General features: G+C 46.1%; 1 protein-coding gene across 2 annotated transcripts in view; it reads right to left on the bottom strand.

The window, feature by feature from the left end:
- Positions 1-2,268: 2,268 nt before the first annotated feature.
- KIAA1549L (KIAA1549 like) overlaps positions 2,269-19,511 on the bottom strand; it is a 314,597-nt gene continuing 297,354 nt past the window's right edge. For both annotated transcript variants that reach the window (XM_070804017.1, XM_070804018.1), the window contains exons 18-21: positions 16,817-16,914; positions 14,107-14,255; positions 12,821-12,972; positions 2,269-5,466 (exon numbers count right to left, since the gene is read on the bottom strand). In XM_070804017.1, coding sequence (XP_070660118.1) covers positions 5,185-5,466; positions 12,821-12,972; positions 14,107-14,255; positions 16,817-16,914 — 681 coding nt within the window. In that variant the 3' untranslated portion in view covers positions 2,269-5,184. The remainder of the gene's footprint in view (positions 5,467-12,820; positions 12,973-14,106; positions 14,256-16,816; positions 16,915-19,511) is intronic.

The raw sequence follows: 19,511 nt of genomic DNA, 5'->3' as shown, positions 1-19,511 counted from the left end.
CAGGTCTCCTGCATTGCAGGCGGATTCTTTACCAGATGAACCACAAGGTCAGCATAAAGGACAGGAGAAACTCTTAAGTGTCCAAATGGCATCAGTTATGCTAACAGTCAAGCAACAAAACAGTCTTAGAAGGGGACATCATCCAGGACTTTTATAGCCAGAGAGAGGAAATCAGTGCCTGGTTTTGAAGCTTCAAAGGACAGGTTGACTCTCTTATTAGGGGCTAATGCAACTGGTAAAAGAAAGTTGAAACTAAAGTTCATTTACCATTCCCTGAACCCTAGGGCCCTTAAGAATTAGGCTATATCTACTTTGCCTGTGCTCTATAAATGGACCAGCAGAGCCTGGATGACAGCACATCTGTTGACAACATGATTTAATGAATATTTTAAGCCCACCATTGAGATTACTGCTCCAACAAACAACACAAAAAAAGGTTAAAAAGCAAAATATTTCTGACTGACAATGCACCTGGTCAACCAAGAGCTCTGATAGGGATGTACAGTGAGATTCACAGTTTTCATGCCTGCTAACACATCCATTCTGCAGCTTGTGGATCAAGGAGTAATTCTGGCTTTAAGTCTTATTATTTTATGAAATACATTTTGTAAATTTCATAGATAGTGATTCCTCTGATGGATCTAGGCAAAGTCAACTGAAAACGTTCTGGAAAGGATTCACTATTCGAGATGCCATTAAGAACACTCGTGATTTATGGGAAAAGGTAAAAATATCAACATTTATAGGAATTCAGAAGAAGTTGATTCCAGTTCTCATGGATGATGTCAGTGGGGGAAGTACTTGCAGATGTGATGGAAACAGCAAGAGAACTAGAATTAGACATGGAACCTGGAGATGTGACCGAACTGCTGCCATCTTATGATAAAACTGTAATGGGTGAGGAGTTGCTTCTTATGGATGAGCAAAGAAAGTGGTTTCTTGACATGGAAACTACTCCTGGTGAAGGTGCTAGAAGGCTGCTGAAAGGACAACAAAGGACTTAGAATATGACATAAATTTAGGTGGCAAAGCAGCAGCAGGGTTTTGAGAGGATTGATTCCACTTTTGAAAGAAGTTCTACTGTGGTTAAGATGCTATCAAACAGCACTGCAGTCATAGAGAAATGATTCATGAAAAGAGTCAGTCTGGCAAAGTCACTTGTCTTACTTTAAGAAATTGCCACAGCCATGCCAGCCTTCAGCAACCACCACCCTGATCAGTCAGTGGCCATCAACACTGAGGCAAGATTCTCCACCAGCAGAAAGATCATGACTTGCTGAAGGCTCAGGTGATGGTTAGCATTTTTGAAGCAATAAAGTATTTTTAAATTAAGATATGTATTTTTTTAGAGATAATGCTATTGCACATTTAATAGACTATATACTATAGTATAAATATAACCTTTATATGCACCAGGAATCCCAAAATGAATGGACTCACTTTATTATGATATTTGCTTAATTGTGGCAGTCTGGAACCAGACTCACAATATTTCTGAGGTCTGCCTATATTTTCTCAGTCACTCCCCACATCTGACCAAGTATGCAAAGGCCCTTGACTAGAATATCTTCCAGATTGGACTAAATGGTCACATTTAATTTCTAACACTTGGACCCAAGTCAGTCCCTGCTCTAAGCTAAACTACTATCTTTTCCTAAGCATATTTGGCTGTATTTTGTTAGAAAAGTCCAAACTACTTTCTGATGTGTAACAGGAGTGAATTACATTTAAATTCTGTTCTCAGACTTTAAAATAATATCTGTTATTTTATTCATTAAACAATGTGTACATGTTATGTATGAAAAATAAGCCTATTTATTGGTAATCAGGATTTAAATCTTTTTATATATTTTGTTAGTTCCTGCCTGTTAGAGAAGCATTTTAGTCAGGTATTTAAATTTTTCTCCTCCTCCATCTGTACTGTGAGGTTTTTTTTTTTTTTTTCTTTTTTAAAAAATCACAAATCCAACAATATCCTATCCATTCTTCCATCAAGAATACCCAGAAATTATACATGCCCTTCTGCTGAATTCTTAAATTAACAAATGCACAATATAACTTCTGGCACCAGAGAACTGATTCCTACATGATCCACCCTGTCTTAGTCATTAGTCAACTCAGGCTGCCTGTTTAGATCCATGGCACTAAGAGAAGAATACACCCCTAAAGTCTTCCACAGCAGTGGAGAACCCCATTTCCTTGATGGCACTCTCTAGAAAAAGCCAAAATGCTTTTCTTTTCATGAACTCAGAAAACTCACATCGAAACTAGTTCCAAAAAATGTTTATTATGCCACAAATGCATTGCCCTCTATACACTGTATTCAATCATCTTTTTCCTTTGCAAGAATGTAGGGAGTCCCTCATATAACCCTTGTCTACTTTTTAAACTTCCTAGCACAGTTCAAGAAACGCATCACAGACAAGCGTTCAGGCAGCATGGTGAAATGGAAAGCAAGCCCGATCACGAGTAAGTGGGCTGGGGCTGAAGGCCTGGGCAGGTTACTCCACTTCTCCGAACGTTGGCTTCCTTCTTGGACGTCACCAAAGGTCCTCTGGTTCTTCAAGGTTTCTTCAACTGTCTGGAGGGTCATGAGGAACACAGAATCTCTGGGCTCTCATGGCACTTCTGAACACCTGCCTTGTCTCAGGGCCAGCCGTCCAGGTATCTATCATCTCCTGAGGGTCAGGAGACTCTTCAGAAAAGGGACCCCCATCTTAGTCACAGGACATCAAACAATGGCGGCCATCTTTGCATTGGTGGGACAACATGGACACACTGATTTCTCCTCAACTTAAGGTCTTCCTCCCATATACTGCTCTTAAACCTGTGGTGTCTAGTTTAAAAGAGTGTCTGACTTAGAATGCTGTATTTGTAGTCATCTCCACTGACTGACTCATTATCTCAGGGGACTCTGCACAGCTTGCCGTGATTTTTCGGCATCCTCTTAGCCAACTGGACCCAGACCACAGCACACTGTGGGCTCTTCCTCTGCGAGTCACTGGGACATCCAAAGTGTAGACACTGTCTTGGAAGCATGTGTATATATTTAAATTACACTAAGGTCTTGAAACTTCATTTTCACATACAGTATTTCCAAGCATTTACCAAGTAGACAAAGTACTGGGTTGATATCATTGCACTGATGAGATAGTAATATCATTGATAAGGCGGGACAATGTAGCTGACTTTATCAGACTCATACCATTTGCATGAAAAGGCTGAGTTTCTTTGGCTCTTTGTTCATTCAAGTGCACTGAATCCCTATTTGGATAGACTTAGGCATTGTGTTCATCTGTCAATAAAATCTTGCACTGTCCACAGTGTTTGCAAACTGATTTAGGTTTTGGGTTACAACACCTGGCCATTGGTAGAAATATACCATATATACACATGGAAATTACAAAAATACATTTTATTTATAGCTGATTTTTTTTTTTAAGTAACAAAAAACTAACACTATGAAAGATCAACCAGCATACCAAAAGGACGCTACCTAATATCATCCGAACAAGAGACTGGTTTGGGGGATCCATGACACATCGTCTCCAGAACATTGCAGAAAGGGCAATTTGCCATTGAGAAATAAAAACAGCTTCTTTGAAAAGTCTGTGCTTTGACAGTTTGATTCTCTCACTCTAATCAGTTCCATTCCTACTCTTCTCTCAATTTGAAAATTTCCACCTTCTTCTCTCAGTAAAGACCAAAGAAACTCATGAGGAGAATGGAAAGATGGACTCAGAGGAGATGAATACAAGCTGAAGCTAGATGGATCGTGGGTGAAGGCAGGAAAGGACCTCACTCCCCAACAGACACCATGAAAGCCCTTGACATTGAGCACAGCTCCCAAAGTTGGTGATGGAACCAGGGTGTCCCTTCCCCTGGGCTACCCAAAGTCAGCATTGATAGTCAGCAGCTGGTGCCTCAGGGCTGCAAGGCAATGTCCACCCAGAGCTCTGGAGGCTGACCTACCGTGCCAGGAAGCCTAACTTACAACATCATGGTCACGAGGTCAGAAGCCCGCCATTGCGGCAAATGTCCTCCTATGTCTATTAATTATGGGGACAAGTATGGGAGGGGACTGGCTAACTCCATACACCTTTTAAAATGTTATTTACATTTGAAAATAAATCAACAGATTTTCTACATTCAGAAGCTTCTATAAACAGAGGCTGCAGCCTGGGGAGACTGGGTTCACTATTCCTGCTTCCAATAGGCATTGATGACTATTTCCTTTTGTATCACTGGGCAGCACATGCTGGACATCATTGTTGAAGAGACAGAGATTTCCTTGTAAAAGTCGATGTATCTATTGTCCCCCCCAAAAGAGAGAAGCTCTGTTCTCAGATTACCTTCACTGCAGGGCAAAGAAAACCCGTTTTTCTTTTGTAGGATCCTAAAAGCTCTTAGCACCGATGCTCTTCCAGCTAGAGCCCAACTTGCAGAATACTCTATTTCCAACATGACAACACCTTTTCAAAGAACCTGTCAACACAAATCCACCATTCCCTCTTATCTTCTCTCTTTCTTGGCCTTTGTTGAATTAATTGGGGGGAGGGGGAAGAGTCAGGACTATGTGTAGCTGCAGTCATTGACAGTCCTGATTTTCATCCAATTTATTTGATTTTGAATATGAACCTTTAAAAGAAAAGGACTCAAGTTTCTTGGCTGGAGTCAGTGTCTCCCTTGGAGACTGGAGGTGACTGGATAATTACAGTTCTGGCTGAATGAGAGAACAGTCTGGGGCTTCTTCACACGCCTGCATTGCCTTTAACACAGAAACAGTTAACATGCAGAGGTCACTGAAGATACAGCTGTGCTTGCCCTCTTCTGGTGACCTGTTAAAATGTGGTACTGGACAGGAATCTGCAGATTAGCAAGCATCTCGTCTCTCCTGACTAAGGCTCCACAGGGGATGGAATACACCCATAGCTCAAACAGTTAACATAACAGAGTATCAAACATATGGTCCCACATGCGGGCTTGTTGACATACAATCAATTGAATAGGCCAAGCATCCCGTTGTTCAAGAGTTTCCTGTTTCCCAGAAGCCCCTCTGTTCACCTTTTTAGAAACTGAGGCTGAGAAAGACTCCTGCATCGTCTCATGTCTCCAGTCCCACCACACCTGGAAAAACCCAAAGCCTGCTTCCTCAGAGTCTGGAAGTCTCAAGGGGTGAAGGCATTAGACCTGGAACTCGAACATGTCTGTCTGTTTCTTGGCAAGCTTGGCCACCTCTTCCCGGATGGCTTTCACCAGGGCTGCCGTGGAAATGTTGGTGAGGGGGGTGTCGGATGGGTCGTTGTCCGCCAGGCTCTGCTGCGAGGCTGCTGTGGAGGGCACCGGGGCCTGCTCCAAGCTGGGGTGCAGCCCGGCTGGCTGGCTGTACTGACGAGGGAGCCTGGAGGGCGAGTTCTGCTGATACCGGGATCGGGGGTAAGCCTCGATGTACCCCGGGAGGGGGACCTGCAGAGCATGTTGGGAGAGAAGACAGGGCCAGGTATCAGGAATGGGCTCAAGTCACAGGATACACTAGATACCAAAGGAGGAGGGGATTGAGGACAAGGAAAGAGATTTAGAAGAAAATGAAGGCAACTCGCCATTGTGCAGATATAAAAGCTAGGTGACTTGGACTCACTGGTTCTGCTGGTTGGATGAATTAAATAGGCATTTTACACTTTGTGCAAACAGTGGGCACATACCCAGTCTACATCTGAATCTACCTGGCTACCTTTTTAATATAAGCACCATCTAGGCAGAGAAATGTGGTTCTTTAAGGACCTCAAAGGACTCAGGGATTTATTACTGATGACAACAGTTAATGCTGAACGAGCCCTGTGCTAAGGGCTTTCCAATCATGATCTCATTTAATTCTCAAAGCAATTCTCCTAGGAGGTAGGTATTGTTACTCTTATTTTACAGAAGAGGAAGCAAAAACAAACAGTGTCTCAGTCAAAGCTGCCACAGCTAACAAGCCACAGAGACAGGCTAGGCTGGCTTCAAGGCTGGGAGTTTATCACTGAACTATCATGTCATGAATCTGGAATAAGATCTTGGCTTCTTGAAAAAATTTTCTTTTCATTAAAAGTGGAAGATAGTTCTATGCCAATAATATGGACACTTCTAGAAATATGGACAGGACAATGATTTAGAATTCAGGATCGACCTGCCCACAGAAACAGGGCCACACATGGGGATGCTGTTCCAGGGTAATCCACAAAAGACCTTTATATCCCATAAGCTAGTCGCATCACTGTGAGATAAGTGCCCATGGATCACGTAGGCCCTGGGGTGCTGCAGGGGATGGGACACATGTGGACAGTAAGGCAGCTTTCCAGAAGAAGCATCTTAGCTGAGTCTGGAGAGGAGATGGCTAGGATGGAGAGGCTGTTTTGTGGAAGACAAGGTGGAAGGGGCATTCTAGGCAGAGGAAGAGCCATGCAGAGGCCTGGCAATACACGGAGGACGGTGTCCCCAGGGAGGTTCAGTAAGGTGGTCTGACCACAGAGGGTGTGGGCAGTGTGGGAGGAGCTCAGGAAGAAGGGTGGGCTGGACCAGATCAGAAAGCCGCTGAACACCAAATTACAGAGTTACCTTTTCTATGGCCCACTTCTGAGGAATTCATCATGTTCCCATTCTTTACAGAGATGCATGTGTGGGAGCTGGTAAGGATGGAGTGGGATGAAGTTGGGTGACGATTCAGAAATTCTGGATGGGTGAACATGTAGTAAGAAAGCAGGCCCCTCCTAGCTCCTATCAGCCTCTCCCAGTCCCTGGCCTGGGAGCCACCAGGGGTGGCAGGCAGAGGAAAGGTCTGTACTGTAGGAAGAAACACTGTGTAGGGGGTGGACCCACTGGAGGTAGAGAGGAGACAGGATCTGAGAACCTGGGAGAGAACCAGGGAGGACCCGAATAACGAAAGAAGTGACGGGATGTCCCAAAGTTTGGGGCTTTAATTTCCCTACAAGACCTGGCAAAGAAAGACGAAGTTGCAAATACATTGCACTTGCATCTTAGAGGAAAACTGGAGTCAGACTGTCCAAGTCCTTGGGCCATGTGAGCTGGGGACACACTGGTAATTAACTGGGGGGAACAGAGCACAAGGCCAGGACACAGGATTTGCCTGTCAAGTCTCACTTCACACTGCTTTTCTTCTGAGAGACCTTCCCCAGCCCTATATTAGTCAAGGGCTCCCTGTAAATTCCATAACTAGTCATCACTCATGACTTCATCACTCATCTCAGGCATCGACTTGTGAAGGCAAGACTGTGTCTCACCTGCTTATCACTGTGCCCTGAACTGTGCATGGTACACAGAAGGGAGTGTCTTAGAACCCAGGGTTCTGAGCAGCATAATTTGAAAATCACTGAAGGATAGGCACCTGGTGCCCTGTTTGTGAAAGAAGCTGCCATGTCCCCTTTCCCTGGTTTTCAAGTTCAGGTGGAGCTGAGGTCAGTGTCCAACTATTGAGACCTCCCAGCTCTGTAGCATTAACTGACTTGGTGCTGGTGGCTGGGACAGGCTGGGGGCACTGGACTCCACCGGTTCAGTTCAGTTCAGTTGCTCAGTCATGTCCGACTCTTTGTGACCCCATGGACTGCAGCACGCCAGGGCTCCCTGTCCATCACCAACTCCTGGAGTTTACTCAAACTCATCTCCATTATGGAGTCGGTGATGCAATCCAACCATCTCATCCTCTGTTATCCCCTTCTCCTCCTGCCTTCAATCTTTCCCAGCACCAGGGTCTTTGCAAATGAGTCAGTTCTTTGCATCAGTTGGCCAAAGTATTGGCGTTTCAGCTTCAGCATCAGTCCTTCCAATGAATATTCTGGACTGATTTCCTTTAGGATGGACTGGTTGGATCTCCTTGCAGTCCAAGGGACTCTCAAGAGTCTTCTCCAACACCACGGTTCAAAAGCATCAATTTTTCGGCGCTCAGCTTTCTTTATAGTCCAAATCTCACATCCATACATGACTACTGGAAAAACCATAGCTTTGACTAAAGGGACGTTTGTTAGCAAAGTAATGTCTCTGCTTTTTAATATGCTGTCTAGGTTGGTCATAACTTTCCTTCCAAAGAGCAAGCATCTTTTAATTTCATGGCCGCAGTCACCATCTGCAGTGATTCTGGAGCTCAAGAAAATAAAGTCCGTCACTGCTTCCACTGTTTCCCCATCTATTTGCCATGAAGTGATGGGACCGGATGCCATGATCTTAGTTTTCTGAATGTTGAGCTTTAAGCCAACTTTTTCACTCTCTTCTTTCAGTTTCATCAAGAGGCTCTTTTAGTTCTTTGCTTTCTGCCATAATGGTTGTGTCCTCTGCATATCTGAGGTGACTGATATTTCTCTTGGCAATCTTGATTCCAGCTTGTGCTTCATCCAGCCCAGCATTTCTCATGATGTACTCTGCATATAAGTTAAATAAGCAGGGTGACAATATACAACCTTGATGTACTCCTTTCCTGATTTGGAACCAGTCTGTTGTTCCATGTTCAGTTCTAACTGTGGCTTCTTGACCAGCATACAGATGTCTCAGAAAGCAGGTCAGGTGGTCTGGTATTCCCATTTCTTTAAGAATTTTCCACAGTTTGTTGTGATCCACACAGTCAAAGGGTTGGTATAGTCAATAAAGCAGAAGTAGATGTTTTTCTGGAACTCTCTTGCTTTTTTGATGATGCAACGGATGTTGGCAATTTGATCTCTGGTTCCTCTGCCTTTTTTAAAACCAGCTTGAACATCTGGAAGTTCACAGTTCACATACTGTTGAAGCCTGGCTTGGAGAATTTTGAGCATTACTTTGCTAGCATATGAGATGAGTGCAATTGTGTGGTAGTTTGAGCCTTCTTTGGCATTGCTTTTCTTTGGGATTGGAATGAAAATAACTTTTCCAGTCCTGTGGCCACTGCTGAATTTTCCAGATTTGCTGGCATATTGAGTGTAGTACTTTCACAGCATCATCTTTTAGGATTTGAAATAGCTCAACTGGAATTCCATCATCTCCACTAGCTTTGTTCGCAGTGATGTTTCACAGGGCCCACTTGACTTTGCACTCCAGGATGTCTGGTTCTAAGTGAGTGATCACACCATCGTGGTTATCTGGGTTGTAAAGATCTTTTTTGTATAGTTCTTCTGTGTATTCTTGCCACTTCTGCCACCTCTTCTTAATATCTTCTGCTTCTGTTAGGTCCGTACCATTTCTGTCCTTTATTGTGCCCATCTTTGCATGAAATGTTCCCTTCAGAAGTGCAGAAGATGAGGAAATGACATACTCTACCTCTCTTACAGGAGATGCAGGTGGGACCCACCACACCTTGTGGACCAAAATCCAGGACTGCCAAACATCAGTCCTTGTGTAGCCAGTGCCCATGGGAAGCATCCCCTTTAGACAACAGCAGTTTCCTGCTGAGCCTGGTAACTCCTTCCCAATCCCTCTCCATCTAGCGCCAGGAATGAAATCTATTTATCAAGCCAGGTCCAGGTGTTATGCAAGCTAGCTCCTTACATCTGGATACCTGGAATCAGGAAGGCCAGACATCCAAATGGCACATGTGTGCATACATGCAAAGTCACTTCAGTTGTGTCCGACTCCGTGGGACCCTTATGGACTCTAGCCCACCAAACTCTCTGTCCATGGGATTCTACAGGCAAGAATACTGGAGTGGGTTGCCATGGCCTCCTCCAGAGGGTCTTCCCAACCCAGGGATAGAACCCACGTCTCTTAAATCTCCTGCACTGGCAGTCGGGTTCTTTACCACTAACACCAGCTGAGGGTAGGCACTTTTTTCATCTCACATGGATGTGGTTTTTGTTCAGTTGCTAAGACATGTTGGACTCTTTCTGACCCCATGGACTACAGCATACCAGGCTTCCCTGTCCTTCACTGTCTCCTGGAGTTTGCTCAAACTCATGTCCATTGAGGTGGTGATGCCAGACGGTGAACATTTTCTCCAATGGAATATCTTTCTCAAGCTGAAAGAATATCTGAATATCTTTATCAACTGGTCCCTCTGAACCTCCTGTGCTGTCTTTCAAATGCGATAAAGCATCCGACCTCCCAGCTTGGTCCCTGGCTACTGTGTTCCACACAAGGGGCCATACCTGCTTACCTGCAGATAGTAAGTGGGCTCCATGAAAGACCCATCTAGGCTGTAGCAATCATTTTTCTCTTAAAAACAGCTAATAAGAAACTAGCTCTCCCTCACACTGGGGATGGGGTGGGGGAATGCGGTGATCAAGTCATCCTGTCCAGAAGATTAGGTTTTGATTTGCTGGGTTACCTTTCCTTCATTTTTAAGGCAACATGAAACCAGAGGCATCAGAGTTATGTCACCATAAGCCTGGCTAAGTGTTATCTCTAAGTATCTTGAAGGCAAGGGCCAAGGTTTTATAAATACATCTGCTGACTCCTGCCAGGCACCCAGCGCACCCTGCACACAGAGGGTGAGCTGACAAAGCTGCAGGTTTACTGACTAATTAGCAAAAGTTAAGTACCATCTACTTTCTGAAAAGTACACATTATATTTAGATTGCTAGTGAAATTACGGAGTCAAATAAAATCTGAACTGATCAACGCACACCCCGTGATTTCAGCTGTTTAGAAGAGCTGAGCAAGACAAAGGAAGCAAAAAAGGCCCACTAACAACCAGAACACAGGCCAAACACTCCCACACTAAAATGTGTAGACTTATCAGTAGGGAATGCCTCTAGTTACTCTCTTAGAGTTTATTTACTCCAACTCTACAAACAACTCTAATGAGCTCAGACGTGCCTCATTTGCAGATAATAGTACATTAGGCAAAGCATATTTAAGGGTGAGTATATCTGAAAGTCGGAGAAGGTAATGGCACCCCACTCCAGTACTCTTGTCTGGAAAATCCATGGATGGAGGAGCCTGGTAGGCTGCAGTCCATGGGGTCGCTAAGAGTTGGACACAACTGAGCGATTTCACTTTCACTTTTCACTTTCATGCATTGGAGAAGGAAATAGCAACCCACTCCAGTATTCTTGCCTAGAGAATCCCAGGGATGGGGAAGCCTGGTGGGCTGCCGTCTATGGGGTCTCACAGAGTCGGACACGACTGAAGTGACTTAGCAGCAGCAGCAGCATATCTGAAAATGGGGACATTGGCAGCAATAGAAGGATTGAGCTGGGAGCAAGGTCAGGAGAAAGAAAAACCATACTAAGCCTTGTAGTAATTCCAAAAAGCATAGTTTGGAGATGTTTGACACAGGGGAAGTAATTCTACAAACCATCAGAGCCCATCTTACAGAAGTCATTTTAGTAGTGAGGCATAATAATGATGTTGAATCATTTGTTAAAGACAAATTAAATCATGTTTTTCTTCTAAAGAAGGGGAGAAGGATGTAATTCATTCCAGAATGTTAAAATTCAAGATAGCACATATTTTAAAGATATTTTGGCAAGTAAAGGAATGAGCTTTTTTTAAAGATAACTTTTTAAATATACAATTTTATTTATTTATTTATGGCAGTGCTAGGTCTTCATTGCTGTGTGAGCTTTTTTCTAGTTGCGAGAGCGGGAGCTACTCTCTCTCTGCACTACTCAGGCCTCTCCTTGCGGTGGCTTCTCTCGTTGCGAAGCACGGGCTCTAGAGCACAGGCTCAATAGTTGTGGTGTGTGGGCTTAGTTGCTCTGTGGCATGTGGAATTTTCCCGAATCAGGGATCGGGAGACACAATGCATGTGTCTCCTGCATTGGCAGGTGGATTCTTTGCCACTGAGCCACCAGGGAAGCTCAGGGATAAGCTTTGATCACCAGGAAAATTAATAAATATGTAGGGTAGTTTTACCCTGACGATGCTTAAATGTGGCATCACTACAATAAGAGCAGACACCAATGCTGGGGCTGAAGTGAACCTGAGGGGTAGACAGAATGGACCCCAGGGGTCTGGACAGAGAGAAGAGTTGACACAGGCCTTGGGTGTCAATGTGTATTGACAAATGCTGAAACAAATGCTAAAATGAACACAGGCCTTCAGAAGACAGCCTGCCTTTCTTATCCATGACGGAGGGTCTCACACCCACTCTAGGGGCCATCACTGTGCTACTTCTGTTTGCCTGCTTTTTGTTTTTCATTTGGCAGTGCTTTAACAGGTGGCCGAAAGGCAGCTCTGGGTGTGCATATTCAGGTTCAGCTGGTCGCTGCCCTTCTTTGGTCTAGGCTGGGCCAAGTCGACTGTGCCATAAACTCCTACTCGTATAAGGAAGAAACCAGGGGACTGTGACAAGACAGTCTTCAGCTGAAGACATGCAGAAAGCCTTCGGATCTACATGCAAAGTAGTTCTGTCCTGGGCTTCTAATACTTCTTTTTCTGGTATTGCAACTAAAATTCTTATAGGATTTTAAAGTTGAAAGGAACAAACTTGGTAAAGGCTTTGGAGCTGGGAAGATGCAGGTCTGAATGCTGGATACATCATAGGAACAACAATAATACCTACATTATGGGTCTTGTGTAGATTAAGACAACATAAATAGAACATTTAACATGGTGTCTGGCACATAGAAAATACTCAAAAATTGACAGTTAATATAAAAATGTATTTGATTAAGGGTGCCCTCCAGGAAGAGGTGGAATCTGACTGAAAGTGGTTCTCAGACATCTCTATCAAAGGATATCACCACCACCACCACCAGTCCCTCAAACCCAACCCCCTCCAATTGCCAACTGCCTCTTCTCAAGGCTGACTTTCGACACTTGGTTGGTGAGAGGGGCCCTGAGATAACAAAACACTTAGTCTCAGCCTCACATTCATTTTCTCCCTGAAGTATGTCAAGCAGGGAATCAGCGAGGGTCTCACCGAATCAGCCCACTGGCTGGGGAGCTCGTTCTCTCCAGCGTAGGACATCCAGGCCTGGTTCCTGTAGGACGAGGGGGGCGTTGGGATGAAGTAGCCGGTGAAACCAGGTCTATTGGCAGCTGGGATGGCGAACACTGCTGGCACCGTATTACCTGGCATGGAGGAGATGGATGGGTGAGATTAAGCCAGCGCCTTGCCCACTGGGCTAACATCTGCACAAGCTTGGGGAAGCTGGGAAATAGGAGGATTCTGGCATTGGAGAAGGAGCTCCTGGGGGGCGGGGGGCAACAGATTTCCACCTGTAGCCTCAGCCCCTGCTCACCTGCCCAGACAGTAGTAGAGTCACCTGCTGAGACTTGGACCTGGCTTTCTAGAGATGCAATGGCTCAACTCCCCTTGCCGAGCCTTCACCAATTCCCCCATCCCCATCCCACACCCCTGATCTGCTGGCAAGAGGAAATGACACCTTGGTGCCGGGGGTTTTCCTCCCAGAAGGATGGGTGTTCTTAAAGAGCCAAGAAGAGGAACCAAAAGGAATGGGTTTCATTGGTGGAATTTCTGGACACACTATGCTTTACTAAGTATTGACAACTGGGTGTTTTAGCCTAAAAGGAATGGTTTGGTTACAAGAAAAAACCCATTAGGGCATGTCCAAACCTCCACATTCATTGTTTGTAACAGCGAAACACTGGAAACAACCAGTATGTCCCTCATCAGGGGACAGGATCAACTGTGGCATATCTCATAATGGAATACCACATGGCAGTGTAAACAAATGAACTGGATCAATATGAGTGTAGCAACCTGGAGAACCCTTGCTAACAATGTTTAATCAAGAAAATAGTGCAAAAGGAAAGGTATAGCTTGGCATCACTTATGTAAATTTAAAATATATATAGCATTAATACAGTATATTGTTGTAACGTAGTGAAATGTTAACACCTACTACTTAAGGACTGTAATTACCTCTGGGGAGAACGGGAATGAATTGGGGGTAGACAGTTGTATCCGGATTGCTTTTTTTTAAAGGTCTGAGGTCTGGAAAGATGTTAACATCCACCCTGACTATAATATATCTTAGTATTTTGTCAGATTTCAGATATTGTAAACAAATAAAAGCAGTAGCTCTTCTAGCCAGGGCTACAGGAGATCCAGAAATACAGCCGCTTTTATCCCTGAGCCTGGCGGACAGAAGGTGAAGAGCGGGGGAGGCAAAGAACAGAGGTAGAGGGGGTGACGCTGGGGCAGGGCGCGTGCTTCTTCCAGACTTTTCTCCTCTAGCCCACCTGAGTAATTTAAAGCCGACTGATCCAACTGCGCCACGGACACGGGGCCTCGGGACACCTGCGCGAAGGAGGCGCTGTCGTGCAGCTGGGCGGGCTCGGGCCCCGCGGACTCGGCCATCCTAGTCTTGCTGCCAACGTCTGAAGTGGACCTGGGCGGGGAGAGAGGCCACCTTAGCTGCCTGCGGGGACTGCGGCCCGCGGGGTGAGGCGGGGCTCCCGGGGAAGCGGGGGAGCGCCTCGGCCTCCGAGCAACAGGACTGCTGGGTCTTCGGGCCTGAGTTTGCAGCCCCCGGCCCCCTGATGACAAAGGGGGCCTGCACGCCCAGACCTGGAGCAGCCATCGTGGTGGCCGAGCTGGAGTCATTTTTAGACATTCAAGGTCAGTGCTCCCCTGTGGGTGACTCTTGAGTCTCTGGGGAGTAGAACACTTCATCTCCACAAAAACATGAGCCAAGCAATTAGCACTGGGTCTTAGCTGGGGATGGTCAACCTGGCAGGCGATGACATCACCGGCAGCCAATGGGAAGGCTTCGTCCGGAGAGCGGCTGGAAGCAAGAAGCCCCAAGCTCCGGAAGCTAGGGCTGGGGTCTGCTCTCTGGAGCAGAAGCCTAGTGCTTGCCGAGTGTTAATGAATGCGAGAACACGTTTTTGTTCCACAGGTAAGCAGAGAATCTGGCCCACTTAACACCCATTTCCACTTAGTGCTCAGAAAGCCAGGTAATAAGAGGGGGCTAGGGTGGGGGCATTGGCTTCTCACCCCAGTATAAAGGGTGCTTTAGCCAGTCTCTGTCTTCTCTTTGGCAGAGGCACTCCGGCTTTCCTAAAATTCAGATGGAAGGAGGCAAAGACAGCCACAACAGGTAGCAGGCTGCCAGCCCACAGGGCCACCCTCTGCACAGGGGTGCCAGGGAGCAGGACAGGAGGCAGGGGTCTGAGTCCTAACTACCTCCTCTCTCTGAGCCCCAACTACCTCCTCTCTCTGAGCCCCAGTTTCCTCAAAGAGGAGGGTGACTCCATCTCAAAGGTTCCTCTCTGGTCCAACCCTCTGGTTTCCTATGGAGGAGTGACCTCCTGATACTTGGCGAGGATGACAAATGGTGCAGAAGGACATGAAAGGAGAAATAAGAAGTAGGTCCGGGCCTTCAGCAAATGTAGCATGAGTCACTGATGACAAGCTCCTCCAATTCAGAACCCTCAGGAGCAACTATTCCCCAGGGAGGGTCAGACACAGGCTGTGAGGATTAAACTCCACAGGAGGTGGGTGGGGGGGACCAGGACCGTGGGGTCTCTCTTCTTTCTCCTTCTCTCCTTTTCTCACTCCCACAGCTCTGGCTTCTCACGTGCTGTTTCTAGGCATCAGCTACTCCTTTGGAAAACCATCCTGGGAAAATCCCTGGATTCTGCTCCGCACACGTGGTCACCTTTGAGGACTCCCAGAGCCTCTGAGATCATTTAGGCCTTTGCTCTCATTTGACAGATAAGGATGGAGAAGGCAATGGCACCCCACTCCAGTACTCTTGCCTGCAAAATCCCATGAATGGAGGAGCCTGGTGGGCTGCAGTCCATGGGCTCGCTAGGAGTCAGACACGACTGAGCGACTTCATTTTCACTTTTCCCTTTCATGCACTGGAGAAGGAAATGGCAACCCACTCCAGTGTTCTTGCCTGGAGAATCCCAGGGATGGGGGAGCCTGGTGGGCTGCCGTCTCTGGGGTTGCACAGAGTCGGACACGATTGAAGTGACTTAGCAGACAGATAAGGAAAGAGGAGCCAGAAGGTGAGGCATCGTGCCTGGGGTTACCCAGCAGGCTACTGGCAGGTAAGGTGGAACCCTGGTCTGCTATCCCCACCCCGCCCCCCCACTCTGAGCTTGACTGGGGTCAAAGGGTGATGTCTACACACAGCTCAGCATCCTAAACTGCTGGAAATGAAGGGAGGGTTGTTTCTGAGGAAAACTCATTTCTTTTCACCGTTTTCACCAAGTTCAGACCTGTGGCCCACATACAGCATGACAAGCATTTTGGGGCAGGCTGTGGTAGGAAGGCCAGGGCAGTGGCCCGTATGGACCCCAAGGCACAGTGTCTCTCCCAGCCCTGGACACGTTGTCTATTCCAATCTCCCCCAGTGCTCTTGGCTGTTGTTTCCTGTCTATACGTAAAGCATGTGCTTTTTATAGTGTTACAGAGCAAAGAGAATGCTGAATATATGCTTCCCAGCTGACCTGTCCAAGTTCATGTACTTTCAGCCTCTCTGTCTTGGAAGGCAAGAGTTAGGGCAGGAGCCAAGACACACTGCTCCCCAGCCTCTTGGACACCACCCCTCAGTAACAAAGGGTCTTCTGACACGCACACCTGCAGGAGGTGCCCAGACTTGAGACAGCTGTTGTGATGGCCCAAACTGGAATAATTTTTAGATGCTCAATGTCAAGGCATGAGGTTTTCAGGGTATGGGGCAGTTGACCTTGGGTTTTTTCAATTGTGGGTTCTACAGGACTTTCCATTGTCAATGGTAAGAAAGTAGGCCAACCCTCTGTGGCCCCCACTTCTTTCATGGCATTCAAGGTACCCTGGTCACATGATTGTCTATACAGGTGATGCACATGATTGTCTATACAGGTGGGGCAGGGCATGAAGGAAATATGTCAGGGCAGGGCTCACAGGACCAAATCCTCTGCAAATATCCCAAACAAGGCAAAGAAAGGAATGTGTTACCGCCTGAGGGAAGCGACAGCCACAGGGCCCGTCCGTGGAGGCACAGGTGGAGGGGGAGAGCCCATGACCATTTCAGGAAGCTGGGAAAACCTGTAGGCCTGAGAAAGAGAGGAGCAAATAGGGAGACACATGTTAATATCTGGTGCTCATCAACACACAGGTTCTTCTTACTTAAAAGGGAAGCAGACTTCTGAGGAGTCTGCTCCTCAGAAAGACTTTCCTTCTTTCCTCAAACGTCCCCCTTCCATCACCCTTAACATGTCCCCAGTCCCGTCTTCTGGAGAAGGCAATGACACCCCACTCCAGTACTCTTGCCTGGAAAATCCCATGGATGGAGGAGCCTGGGGGGCTGCAGTCTATGGGGTCGCTAAGAGTCGGACACAACTGAGCGACTTAACTTTCACTTTTCACTTTCATGCATTGGAGAAGGAAATGGCAACCCACTCTAGTGTTCTTGCCTGGAGAATCCCAGGGACGGGGGAGCCTGGTGGGCTGCCGTCTATGGGGTCGCACAGAATCGGACATGACTGAAGCAACTTAGCAGCAGTAGCAGTAGCAGCAGCAGTCCCCTCTTCTGTCTCATCTACCCCCACTCTTCCCCTTGGCGGGCCCTTGCAGTCAGAGTCCTTCAGTTGGTCTTAGAATCCGCCAAGTTGTTTCCTGCCTTGGGCTTCCCCAGGAATGTTTCTCTCCTTTCTTTCTTTCTGTCATTCATCCAGCCCCATATTCCCTTGGAGCTCCATATTCTGTTTTATTTTTTTTTATCATAGCAGTTGTCACTCTGGTATTATATCATTGCTTATTTATTATTCACAACAAGACTGTAATGAGGGCAAGGGATCTGTTGTCAGCTGTATCTTCATGCCTGGAACAGTGCCTGTTATATCCTGGATGGGCAATAAATATTAGATAAAGAATGAATCATTGATTGTGCTTATTTTCTCACTCATGGAAAGCAGATTTCATGGAGGAAAGCAATGGGTTTGGAGTCCGGAATATGGGTTGAGGTTTGCTAATAAATAGACTTTTTGTCCCTAAGCAAGTCAGGTGACTTCTCCGGACCTCAGTGTCTTCTGCTGAGATGGAGACAAGGATGCCTTGCTCAGAGGGGTGGATGCAAAGCAGATCGGGCCAGGCAGTGTATGTGTAAGTATTTTATGATCTATAAAGCACTATTTAAACATAAGGGATCAAACTGTCAAGTGAAGATTGTAATTAACTTGGGAGGGGAGAAAAGAAAAATGGTCAGAGACAGGACCAGCAAGCCAGACCACAGCCTCTGAACAGGAGAAAATCTAGGAATGCTCTCTGCAAAGACAAAGCATGGCTTGTGCTTCTTATTCATTTTTTTCTATAGGTATCATGGCCTGCCATATCTCTTAAGGAACAAGATGATAGGGCTTTAAACCTGAAGGTATCCAGACAAAAGGTAGCAGAGAGAGAATCCATGAACAGGATTCTTTAAAATGAACGAGGGCTTTTCCCTCCAGCATTATGGGCTTCCCACATGGCACAGTGATGAAGAATTCACCTGCCAGTGCAGGAGATGAAAGAGATATGAGTTCAATTTCTGGAGTAGGAAATGGCAACCTGCTCCAGTATTCATGCCTGGAGAATCCATGGACAGAGGAGCCTGGGGGGCTACAGTCCATGGGGTCGCAAAGAGTCAAACATGACTGAGTGACTGAGCACAGACACATTAGGGCAGACTACCTACTCATAAGGGCCAACCCACTAAATAACAAGTAGATCCTAGGTGAAACATGGCTTTTAATGCATGCTGGAATTGCAAGATGTAAGGAAATCTTAAGGATTCCCACCCACTATCCACCCTTTCCCTCCCACACCATAGCAAACTAAAATAAAAACTGTGAGCTGAAATCAGAGGTGGAAACAACGAGTAGTAAACAAATGTGAAAGGTGAGATTGCCTGGAAAACAAATGCCATATTGGCAATCAGTTAAGCCTGGGATAGGCAAGGTGAGGCAGGTAAAACCGAGACCCTTACAGCCAACCTAGGCTCTCCGTTTGGTTCAGTCATTCACGCTCTGTGGACACGTCAGTCCCTCTGTGCCTTATTTTTCTATTATTTATTTTCCTTGTGAAATAAGGCACTCAAATACTTTGTGGGTTTCCACAAAAAAAACACTTCTTTAGCCATGAAACCATTCTGACATAGCCCGAATACATAACCAAATCAAAGCAGAACTGCTCTGGTAGAAGTTGAGGGTGGGGATGCCCTGGTGAGTTTGACCCTTTGCTTACCTGCATGATGGCACCTGGGGACTCCTGGAACCCTACGGTTTTGCAGAGTTTGAAAATCATTGTCCTTCCAGCTTGGCATTTACACTATTATCAACAAACCAACAAGTAAGGACATGCCTTTCCCAAAACAGAGAAAGAGGTGTCTAGCCCCTCATCTCTCTTCTGGCTTCTCCTGATATCAGCAGAGGAGACAGACAACTTATTTTTATCCCTGGTTCTTGGAAGGCATACTCTGTAGTCAACACAGTTTTCCAGCCAAGAAAATGCATTCGGGGTCTCTATCTTGTAACAGTTAACCAAAGAATTGATTAAAAGTTCTGAATTTTTGACAAGTACCAAGGGAATTTCCTACTTTGGATGATCTTCTCCAGGTACAAAGCAAGCCTGCACAGGAGATCAAGGTCTCCTTTGGTCTGTACCCTTGGTGCTC

The sequence above is a fragment of the Bos indicus genome, chromosome 15 (genome assembly GCF_029378745.1).
Source record: "Bos indicus isolate NIAB-ARS_2022 breed Sahiwal x Tharparkar chromosome 15, NIAB-ARS_B.indTharparkar_mat_pri_1.0, whole genome shotgun sequence".
In the NCBI taxonomy this organism is placed as follows: domain Eukaryota; kingdom Metazoa; phylum Chordata; class Mammalia; order Artiodactyla; family Bovidae; genus Bos; species Bos indicus.
This window is presented reverse-complemented; position numbering and strand designations above follow the sequence as displayed.